This window comes from Ailuropoda melanoleuca, chromosome 10 (genome assembly GCF_002007445.2).
Source record: "Ailuropoda melanoleuca isolate Jingjing chromosome 10, ASM200744v2, whole genome shotgun sequence".
Taxonomy (NCBI): Eukaryota; Metazoa; Chordata; class Mammalia; order Carnivora; family Ursidae; genus Ailuropoda; species Ailuropoda melanoleuca.
In genome coordinates this window covers 48,441,321-48,453,325 of record NC_048227.1, presented here as the reverse complement: position 1 = coordinate 48,453,325, position 12,005 = coordinate 48,441,321, and the positions used below count along the sequence as shown (strand labels likewise).

The 12,005-nt window shown below is 35.4% G+C and overlaps 1 protein-coding gene across 3 annotated transcripts in view; it reads left to right on the top strand.

Annotated features, from left to right (window-relative positions):
* Positions 1 to 654: 654 nt before the first annotated feature.
* Positions 655 to 12,005, top strand: part of MMS22L (MMS22 like, DNA repair protein) — a 125,884-nt gene continuing 114,533 nt past the window's right edge. For all 3 annotated transcript variants that reach the window (XR_004628574.1, XM_034670847.1, XM_002925178.4), the window contains exons 1-8: positions 655 to 1,013; positions 1,377 to 1,555; positions 3,317 to 3,442; positions 4,992 to 5,041; positions 6,695 to 6,782; positions 6,877 to 7,054; positions 9,732 to 9,822; positions 11,444 to 11,574. Coding sequence is in view for 2 of the 3 variants with exons in the window: in XM_034670847.1 (XP_034526738.1) it covers positions 1,392 to 1,555; positions 3,317 to 3,442; positions 4,992 to 5,041; positions 6,695 to 6,782; positions 6,877 to 7,054; positions 9,732 to 9,822; positions 11,444 to 11,574 (828 nt within the window). In the remaining variant the exon portion in view is untranslated. The remainder of the gene's footprint in view (positions 1,014 to 1,376; positions 1,556 to 3,316; positions 3,443 to 4,991; positions 5,042 to 6,694; positions 6,783 to 6,876; positions 7,055 to 9,731; positions 9,823 to 11,443; positions 11,575 to 12,005) is intronic.

The window sequence follows — 12,005 nt, the reverse complement described above, 5'->3', positions numbered from 1 at the left end:
ATTACCACGTTTTTCTTGAATCTTACGTCAGTGATATGCTTAACTGTGTTTTAACTCTGATTTAGAGTGGGAAGTCTTCTGAACAGATTTTAAAGAATACTTTTAAAAGAAAAATGTTGCACATGGGCTATACCTCACGAAAGCGACCAGGTTTAAGCACTTAAACATGTCCAGATGTTTGCAAATAAGGGGAGGGGCAGTTTTATACCAAAAGCAAGAACCACCTGACTTATTCAGTGCTTCTACACTGGATTAGCCACATTTTTGCACATGCCATGTCCACAAACCACGAACAATAGGCATTCTCGATCTTAACAAAAGAGTTGCTGGCACTAGCGCGGCAACAAGAGGGCACGGCGCGGCTCTGGGTGTGAATGAGACACCCACTTTGGACTCACTTCAGCAAAACTCTTTTCTTGGGTCCGGCCCGAAGAATACCCAGCAGCCCCTAAGCCTTGCTCACCTCAGCCTCCAGTTTCTTTTCCCCGTGAGGCCCCGCCTTCCAGCCGAACTCACCAATTAAAGCTACACACACTGAGGGGAATAAAAGGAAAGAAAAGGCGGCTCGCAGCACCGAGTCCTTGGCTGGCTGCCTCTCGCGAGAGCTCTCGGAGCGCCGGCGCGTCCCGCCGAGACCTCGCGAGCGGATCTCCGGGGGCAGGCTGCGCCGTGGCCCCGCCCTTCCTGAGCGCGGGAGCGCGGTGGCGGGAATTTCGCCTGTTTCTGATTTAGACCTTACGAACGCCGGGGTTGTAGACCTGGCAGCTGGGGGCGGATCTTGGGGGCCGAAAGTGTGAGCAGGTACGCCGTGCCTCAAACGAGGGGCGCCCCGGTGCTAAGGACACCGGCTGCCTTCGCCCTGTGTTCGGCCCGCTCTGGTCGCCGCCGAGTGGGAACCTGGCGGAACTTGCCACCCAGCTGGGAGGACTAAAGATTGGCGCCGGGGGGGTCCCTGATACCCAGCCGGAGTGCGGAGGACAGCTTTTCTACCGTACTGCTGGGAAACTGGCTCGGTACGTTTCGGTAACGTAGTTGGCGGCGCAGGTCGAGGCGGGGTCGGGAGCTGAAGCCGGATCTGTCCTGCAAACATTTCTTTCCTTTTCGCGCTGCCGGACCTAGATGGCAGATGTGAAGTTCCTGCCACAGCCAGTCGGGGATGCATTCTAAGTTCTGACAGCCTTGATATCGGGGTGTCGGTGTGGGGAGAATTGTTGAGGAATTGGCTTCTCAAATGGCTTCTCGGGCTTTTTTGCTTGGGGGACGTTTTGAGAACTTTCTGAGATCACCGCCAATCTCTTGGCCCGCCCCACCGCCTGGAATCTAATCACAATATCTTTGGAGTCTTGAATGATAATTATGAGTCCCAAACATTTCAGGACAGAAAGTAAAGAATGGATAACTGTTCCGCTGCGTCGATGTTCCTGACCGACAGCTTGGAACTGGAGCTGGGGACAGAATGGTGCAAACCGCCTTGCTTTTCTTGTGGTTTTGACAACAGAGGAGGAGGAAATCATTTTTCTGGAGAGTCCTACCTTTCCAGCGGAGCCCTTAAGCGGTAGGTAAAAAATCAGAGACTGTTTTTCCCTTATCAAATTTTTCATCAGTTTGTTAGGAATGTTTTTAAATTATGATTTCAGTCAACTAAACTTCGATGTTCAAGTCATGTTTTTGCAAATCGGCTTAGTATATATATAACATGGGTGCAGGCTATCTGTTCTGTTGCCGGTTTCCTGGTTAGAGCATGCCTAAAAGATTTTGGGATATTGAGGAGAACTTGCTACCGGATGTTTTCTTACTTCACCGCTACCTCAGTTTGGGGGTAGGAAGCTGGCTACTAATTTCCATTTTACTTAAAGTGAATTCCGAACTAGCCGGGCTTTTCGAAATGGTATATCCTTCTAAAACATGAAATAATAATGTGGAGTTTCTCAGTGACTCTTAAGTTAGATATACACATTGTTTTGTTGCCCAAGTTCCTTCTAATTCTTTGTCTATACACAGAAGTCACAGACTTATTTTTAACTTTTGAATAAATACAGCAGATTGTGTAAGTTCACAGGAATGATATTCTCCAAAGTTCTTGCCTTGGGCAGATGTACACAAGTTGCTGTAAAACTGCAGTTGTTGGAATATTTTGGGAATACCTGTGGAGGCAATTTCAGTCAGAAAGGAAGCCATTTTTGTTGATTTTATAGTTATACCTTGGTTGAGACCTTAAAAGAGATCACTCAGTTTGATTATGCTCCAGACATGGCTCAGAGTAACTTTTAGCTGTTTAAAAAATTGAATGTCCCCTCAAAGGATGAAATTCTTCAACTGAAGACCATAGGCAAAAAAAGTATGTTCCCTAGACTGACTTTATGAGTTTTTCCCCTAAGTTACATTGCTGTTTAGTTACGCTTTTTTATCACTATATATGACTGAATTTTTCATACAATCTGAATGTAGTAATTCTTGAATATGTAAGGTACCAAGGCATATCATAATCTTATGACATTCATTGTTGATGTCATATCAACTTTTTTATCACTATATATGACTGAATTTTTTTATCACTATATATGACTGAATTTATCACTTTTTTATCACTATATATGACTGAATTTTTCATACAATCTGAATGTAGTAATTCTTGAATATGTAAGGTACCAAGGCATATCATAATCTTATGACATCATTGTTGATGTCATATCAACTTTTTTATCACTATATATGACTGAATTTTTTTATCACTATATATGACTGAATTTATCACTTTTTTATCACTATATATGACTGAATTTTTCATACAATCTGAATGTAGTAATTCTTGAATATGTAAGGTACCAAGGCATATCATAATCTTATGACATCATTGTTGATGTCATATCAACTTTTTTATCACTATATATGACTGAATTTTTTTATCACTATATATGACTGAATTTATCACTTTTTTATCACTATATATGACTGAATTTTTCATACAATCTGAATGTAGTAATTCTTGAATATGTAAGGTACCAAGGCATATCATAATCTTATGACATCATTGTTGATGTCATATCAACTTTTTTATCACTATATATGACTGAATTTTTTTATCACTATATATGACTGAATTTATCACTTTTTTATCTATATATGACTGAATTTTTCATACAATCTGAATGTAGTAATTCTTGAATATGTAAGGTACCAAGGCATATCATAATCTTATGACATCATTGTTGACATGTCACATACAATATGGATTTATATGATGACAAAAAAAGATATGCTATAGTATGGGATTTAGCATACTTTTTATGAGATTAAATCAGAGTTTTCATTTCAGATTAATTTTGAATCTTGATCCTTTACCAACTAATTTTGAGGAAGATACAGTGGAAATATTTGGCATTCAGTGGGTTACTGAAACAGCATTAGTGAATTCATCTAGAGTGCTCTTTCATTTATTCAGGTATGTTTTGTTTTGTTTTTAACTGCCTTTGAGCATAGATGCTATTAGGTGTGTAAGTTACTTTGCTGGGTGGTTTCTGATACCAATATTACAAAAGCACCCGTAGAGTTGTTCATGTTGTTCTCCATTATCTTATCAGTAACAACAATCACGTGGTAATGTTTGATGGAGCAGTGATTTCAATGAGTTGTTTTTTAGTGAGTCTTTATTCTTTTTCAGACTTTTTGTTCCGTATTTGACATCATGTATTGAAAACCAATATTTAAGCCTTTGAACTATGTTATAATCTTGGAAGAAAACTGAAATACTACTTTTGTTGCTGAATTGTCATACTCTCATTGATTTTCAGAGAATGAACTTAGACGTTCCAAATATACCTTTCAGACTGTATAGTAATATGATTAATATTATTAATTTGGACATTAAAAAATTTTAATGAAATTTTCCAAACATACACAAATGTAGAAAGAATACTATAATGAACCTTCACATACCTTCCCTCAGTGACAATAAACATCAAGGTTTACCACATTTCCTTCATCTGTCCCTTTCCCTCTTTTTTTTGGTTCAAGTATTTTTAGCAGATTCCAGGCATCATGTTATCTCACCCTTAAATATTTCAATAAGCATTTCTTAAAAATATGAACTTTTAAAAAACATGAACAGTATCATCACAATTAACATTCAATATCATTTAACAAAATAATTACTTAAGCCAGTCCATATTTAGATTTTACATGATTTTGAAATGGAATCAGTTGTCGAAGGCAAATTATCATCCAAAAATACATTAAGAATACGTACATGGTACATTTAAATGAAAGTGGAAAGATGGAGAGATTTCTCCTCCTACCCTCATCCCTTGAGACCTTGTGAAGAGACAGTTTATGCCTTGTTATGTGTTGTATTGGGAGAACAGGTTGAGTGAGTGATTCTCTGTAAACCTGAACATTATAGAATGAGTTGAGTCTTGAGTTAGGACATAGGTCATGAAGATGGGTCAACATTTAAGGAGTTGAAAGGCAGTTAGGAAAAAGGACAAGAAATTACTTTCAGGTATTAAGGGGGGGGATGTCGTAAATATAGCTTTCCTTGATAACTCTAGTCTAAGTTACTCTTTTTCTTTTCTGAACTCCTGTGGTATAATTGTCTGATACAATTTAACATTTCATTATGTAACTGTTAACCGAGGATTTTTATGTAAGTGTCTTAAAATTTTGAGGGTATGTAAACAGTACCTCATTGATAATAAAATCTGATATTTATAATTATATATACATATATGCAGCTTTTAATAGATATTTTTGCAAGGTCAAACAAAAGCATGTTTTATCTTTTCTCAGTCTTCACTATATGAAGTTGACCCTGTAATAAATATCCAGAAAGAAAAAGTAAATAAATACCCACAAAGTATTTTAAACATCATTCACAAATGAGAGGCTGTGCACATACTGAAGTTATGTAATAGATTTGGAAACATCCCTATAATTATTACATGCTTTAAACTTTTCCAAAATTAACTCTCACCTTACATTTTTTTTTAAATCAGGCAGCAACTGTACAACTTGGAAACCTTATTACAGGCCAGCTGTGATTTTGGTAAGTTTTAAGTGTTTTCAGTGGGAAAAAAGGAATTGCACATCTGTCTTTGATGCACAATTGGAATATAATAATAACATGGAGGAAGAAGCATTAGGTTAGAAAGTCAGGATAGTGTTTAGGGTTCAGAAAAAATATGACACTTTAATTTTGTTGTACCTGAGATTTATAGTATTTTTCTTTGTGATAAGATTGATTTAAAGCTAGACATTTCTAAAGTGAATTAGCAGCTTCTTTGGGGGCAGGGAGAGGGACCTCATGCTGTCTTGCTCTTCTTTCAGTTTGTTTTTGACATTTAATGGGTTACTCATTTGGGCGGGGCGGGGGGGGGTTGGTATAGTTGAGGTAGTGAAGGGAATTGAAGGGCAGTGTGTTTTAGTACAGGCTAGCTGCTTCTCCTTTCTGGCAATTGTTCTACAGTGTAGTAGTTAGAATCATGGCACTGTGGTCAGCCTGGGTTCCAGCCCTGGCTAGCTGTTGGTCTCACACCAGGAACAGGTCCCCACCTCATTGAGTTCTTGTGAGGATAAATGATAAAATGCATGTTAAGTGCTCAGGCTAATATCTGTTATTAGTGATGCCCAGCAACTAAAGATCACCTGGAACACACCTTTGGTCAATGAAAGGTTGAGTAGCTTACTGGCAAGAAGGAAGTACACATCATGAGAAACAGTTGGGGCTTCTCAGGGAGAGAGTAGGGAGGGGCTTGTGATAGGGTTTGCTCATGTGCTGGCTGATTTGGAGTAGAGTTTAAGGGGACTAGGACTTTATTTTGGATTGGATACTGTTAAGCAGGGACAGTGTAATGAATTGAATATGTTAATTTGTGTCTTGGAGGTGGGACCAAGAAAGGCCAGGGAGGGTTCTAATTAGTAAAGAAGTAACAGTCATGTTAGCTGCAAGAGGGAAATATCTTGTTTCTGTATTTTGTTTGTTTTTCTGTGATTGCATGGTGCCTTGTTTGTCGTACTCAGACATAATTACAGAGAGATTTTGTTTTTGTCTTGTTTCACCATAATCACAGAGTGGCCCCGTCTGATTATTTTTGATATTTTATTAAAACTTTAATTTCAGTAGGGAACATCATGACCTAGTTGTTCGCTATCAGCTGTCAGGGCTGTTTTGTTTTCTCACTATGTGCTCAGTAAATGTTGAGTATTATTTACCACCTGAGGCTCTGTTTCATGCTGGGCACTGTGTAAGGTGACAATGAATCAAAGTGGAAGAATCTGCTGAGGAGTTTGCAGTTGGTAGGACATACAGACACACAGCATGGTAGATGGAAAAGTGTAGTAATCGTGGTGTGTATAAGCTGGTATGGGAGCCAGGGGCTTCATCTGTTTAGGTGCCCATCACAGAGTCATGCCAGATCTTGGACTACAGGGATGAGGGGAAAAAATCTGTAGGGGAAAGTTTTGGGGAGCGGAAGAGTTCCAGGTAGAAACAACTGGCAAAATCATTGGGGTGTATTAAAACCTAAGTTCAGAGAGCAAGAAGTGGTAATTATTTATGGTTGGATCAGAATGTATAATAGAGTGGTAAATGTGGAAGGGATGAAATCAGGAATGAATTTGCTGCTTGTATGGCTTACAAATTTTTTTGTCACTGCCCACTGATTATTTAAACTTTGATAACAATCTATTTTGGTTTCAGGGAAGATATCCACACTACACTGCAAAGCAGACAATATTAGGCAGCAGTGTGTGACATTTCTTCATTATGTTAAAGTTTTCATCTTTAGGTAAGATGCTAAATGAATATTTTGATTAATGCATGAACTTCTGAGTGCATGTTCATCCAGACTCTGGTTATTTATTGTATCTATCTTTTTTTAGGTACCTAAAAGTACAGAATGCTGGGAGTCCTGTTCCTGTTCATCCCTATGAAACTTTGGAGGCACAACTTCCCTCTGTGTTAGTTGATGAACTTCATGGATTACTCTTGTATATTGGACATCTATCTGAACTTCCCAGTATTAATCTAGGAGCATTTGTAAATCAAAACCAAATTAAGGTTTGAATTGTTTCATTTAATTTTTAAATCATTAGTTGTTGTTTTTTTTTTTCCTTTGTGCCAAGGAATATTCATTCAAGAATGAGGGAAAACAGGGGCGCCTGGGTGGCACGGCGGTTAAGCGTCTGCCTTCGACTCGGCGTGATCCTGGCGTTATGGGATCGAGCCCCATATCAGGCTCCTCCGCTATGAGCCTGCTTCTTCCTCTCCCACTCCCCCTGCTTGTTCCCTCTCTCGCTGGCTGTCTCTATCTCTGTCTCTGTTGCATAAATAAATAAAATCTTTAAAAAAAAAAAAAAAAAGAAGAATGAGGGAAACCAGTCAAGAGTGCAGCTCATGCACCAGACTGCCTGAGTTGAAATTCTGGCTCCTCTTCTAATTATGTGCCATTGGGCAAGCAGCAGCTCTAGCCTCAGTCTCTTCATGTGTATAATTGGTTTGCTTCCTAGAGTTATTGGGAAAATTAAATTAAAATTAAAGTGCTTAGATTATAATATAGACTGAAATAGCGATAGCTGTTCTCGATTCCAGTTTATAATGTGCAGATATGTACAAGTTTCAAAGCAAAATAACCTTTATTTTTAAAAATTTTTGTCATTTTTCCCATTGATAAAGGTTTGGGCAAATCCTAGTGTCTATTACAGTAAAATTCAAGATCATCTTATGAAAGTTACATTTTCAAAACCACAGCATTATGTCTATTCTTACTTTTGAGACCTTTTTGGAATACGATTAAGATTGTTTTGACTATGCCCCTTTTTTCTACCCTGTGAAATCATTCCTACTGAAGTTTGGTTTTTAAGTTTGTATTGAAAGCATGACCCATCTTATAGATGTAATTAACAAATCCTCCATAGGAAAGTGTGAGCTTATGTGAATGGCAAATTATAATTCCCCGTGGGATTCCCTGAACTCTTAACTTCTTTCATTCTTTTTGACTTTACCAATTTGAATAACATTCAGTTTTTAGGAATGTGTCTTTGCCAAAATGTAAGGTACTAATAAATGTTTATACATTTTTATGAAATTTAACAACAAGAAAAATGCACTCTTTTAGCAGGGACCAGTATATGTAATACTAAAAACAAAGAGTCCTAACTGAATTCACAGGTTACTGTGTCTAATCCATGGAAAGCAAATAGATAATTGCTTTTAATCGTGACACTTAATATTTGTGGATAGTATATGGGGGGAGAGATATTTTTCCTTCATTTTGGTCTCTAAATTGGACTGGCTTTATTTTCTGGATATTCATCAAATGCTTAAGAAAATAAAAATTATTTATCTAGCAGTAGAAATAAAGACTGCAAGGGTTCTCAAACTAGGTTTTGCCTTTCATAGGCTTTTTAATTAGGCGAACTTGAAAAGAGGTTGTTTGAAGATCAGAAGGCTGAATTTTTAAAGCACATACACAAAAAAATACACTGAAATACTGTTCTTTTTTTGAAATAACAGCAAAAAAAATCTTACAAAGACTGTATATTTCTTGTGTTTTGCCTATCTTATATATGAAAAATATTAATATAATTGGTATTTTCAGTTAACCATCTGCCTTTTATTTTTAAGGAGCTTTTTTTATTAGAGATATTTGTTGGGTATTATGTATTACAGATATTTTCATCAATTTATCTCTTCTTTTTTAGCGGCTAAGCTGCCTTGCTACGGAGATGGTTCAAGTTTTGTAAATAGTTACATTTGTCAGGTTTTTCTTGTGTATCATCTCTGTGTGGTTGTTAAAAATATACTTGTTTTTTACATTTATCTTTTTAATTCATTTCTTTTTAAAAAAAATGCTGTGAAGTGGAAAATCTAACTTTAGTTTCTTGCAAATGAATAAGTTAATAACTAGTCTTTTATTGAATGGCCCATGTTTTCCCCACTGATTGGAAATACCATGTTTATTTCTCTCTTGTCTATTTTTGCTCTTTATTTATTATCTATTTCTGAACCAATACTATTTTATTAATGCAGCATTTTATTTTGTTTGCAGTTTGATAAAACAAGTCTCCTCTCTATCATTCTTCCTTGTGCTCTTAATAGAACATGTATATATCATTGTTACTTACTTTTAAGGTGATACTAAATGTTGGCTAGGGGAAGGTTATTGACAACCCTACTAGTAGGGTTAACAGTAGTTAAGAGCACTGGCTTTTGAATCAGAATTAGATTTGAATCTTAATTCATGAATCGAAAGGTAAATTCTTCACTTCTTTTAACTTCAGTTTCTTAATGGGCATCTCAATAGTGTCTACATGATAGTCTAAAGTTCTGTTAAAATATTTTGTGGGAGTTTCTGGGTACTCATTACATTTAAAAACATATTTCCTAGCTAAAGTCTAAAAGAAGATTATGAAAATAAGTGGTTAAAAAATTCTCTTACTGCCTTGCAGCTGTAGTAAAATCAGAGGTTGGTTGGAAGGGACCTTTACTATACAAGTCTATTCAGCAGCCCCAAGGTGGGTCTGTCCTAAACCATCAGGTGAAAATATGCTTTCAAAGATCTCCAGTGAAAGAATGCTCTAATGAACAAGACCAAGTTTTTCCCTGAGCTTTTGAATAGTGAGTAGGTTAATTGGTTCTTTATCCTTATCCTTGTGGAGGAATGTCATAGCATGCTATAAAATACCTACTTAAGTACTATGAATTTCTCAGTCAAAGTTGATAATGTCATTCACAGCTTTTTCCACCATCATGGCATTTATTACATCTCCACTTAGATATCCATTGGCTGGTGCTAGAAATTCTTCACATGCTTGGTGAAAAATTGAGTAAGTTTATGGATTTCTGATTTATGTCCTTTTTAAATCTAAACCCTTAATTGTTTTTTTTAAAAATTACAGGTCATCAGTGCTTTCTGGCTTTTTTTAATTTTTATTTTATAGCAAATAGTAACCAAAGTAAAAAGTCAAGATCTTACTTCTTTTTTCAAGAGAACAGTTTGGTCCATTTATCTTTCCATACTTCTATCTTAGTATACATATATAGAAACTCATGGGTAGGATTTTTGTCTTTGTTTCTAGCTAACCACAAATGGTAGCGTTCTGTGTAGTGTTTTAGTCAACAGTTTTTTAGAGATCTGTTCATGTCAGTACATATAGTTGTACTTCATTCATTTACGAGCTGTATTTATGGCTCTATCATAATTTATTTAGCGAAGTCTATTTTTTTAATATTTCAGTGATTTCCATTTTTTTGTTACTACAAATAATATTTCATGGAACATCCTTGTGTATATATATACAGCTTTGAATACACGTACAAGTTATTCTACAGAGTAGATTCTTAGAATTGGAGTGGCACATTCAGCTTTAAAATCATAAACACTGCTTAGTTGCTGTACGGAGTTTCCCAGTTTGTGTACACTGCGAGCGTGCCTTTGCCTCATTCTCTTGCCAGTAGTGGATATTATCAGTTACTTTTGTTTTTTGCCAAATAATACATGAAAAATGATATTGAATCTCTGTCTTGCAATTTTCTAAGTACCAATGAAGTTGAACATTTTTACATAATTTTACTGTTTTTTATAGTTGCTTTATTACTTGTTCATTATCTTTTGCTAATGTTTCTTTTTTAAAAAAATTAGTAATTTATATATATTTTGGATAATACTTTTTTATTTCACATATTGTCTGTTTATTTCTTGGTCTTGCTATTTGGCATCTTTAGGGTCCATTATCAACTTAGCAATATTTTGTAAGTACTACTTATTTGTAAATTATCACTTAGGTTATAAAGACATCCATTATCTTAATCTCTGATTTTCAGTAAACTAATAAAATGCAAAATTACATGTATATGTGTGTGTGTGTGTGTATGTGTGTACACTTACATATATACGTGCACACAAACATACACATACATAATTTCTTCTCTCACATGGACTTTGTATTTCAGATAATATTTCCTTGGAGCAATACTTTAAGGTATACTTAATCTGATATAGGTGCACATTTTATTATCTATTACCTTGGTTTGCTCTGTTCATACCACAAAACAATTGTGTGTGATTAGTTTATCAGCATTTGTTTTAAAAATATCTTAAAGCCTTTATTGGTCAGAAATATTGGTGAAGATTTTCTAGCATTTCCATGCTTTTTTTTTTCTTAAGTGATGTTACATTGTTACTTTCTAAAGATGTCCACATTAAGAAAAGTCTATTAAGTGGCACTTGAGAAAATTGAAAACTTTTTGTAGGTAATGTATATCAGTGATCATATAAGAAAGGAATTGTCCTCAAATTTAACTTTTATTTCTAAAGAAATTTGTTTTTAACTGTATATGTTACTGTTTTGTTGTAAGTCAATTTAAAGACATACAGTTACTTTCCTCCTTCTGAAATAGTAAAATATATTGTAGTTTTAAATAAAATATATTTTATTACATTTTTAGAACAAGTTATATACGGTCATCAGTTTATGAATCTGGCAGGTGACAATTTAACCAACATCAGCCTATTTGAAGAACATTGTGAAAATCTCCTTTGTGATTTAATAAGCCTGTCACTCAACAGGTATGACAAGGTAATGTTTTAAGAGTATTTGTATTACTGCATCTGAAACTAATGATGTACTATATGTTGGCTAATTGAATCTAAATTAAAAAAAAAGTTTATTTGTATTTTTGATAATTAATGACAGTAGTCCTTAATGTGTGTGATTTATATAAGAATTTAATCTGATTGGTTTACTTGTTAACTCTCCTAATTTTATATTTATTACTGTCTGGGAGTTGAATGGGAAAAGAATTTGATTTAAACATTTAAAACAGGTTAAATGAATTTTTCAGAGGCAGTTTTTTTATTTTTAAAAATAGTCTTTTCCATCTTGTCAACAATAAGTAAAATAGGATGTTTATGACAATAACTGGAAATTTAACTTCTATGCAAATAGAGTTCAGCCCTTTAGTTATATATATAGTTACATAATACAATAAATGAGTACTTAGATAAATT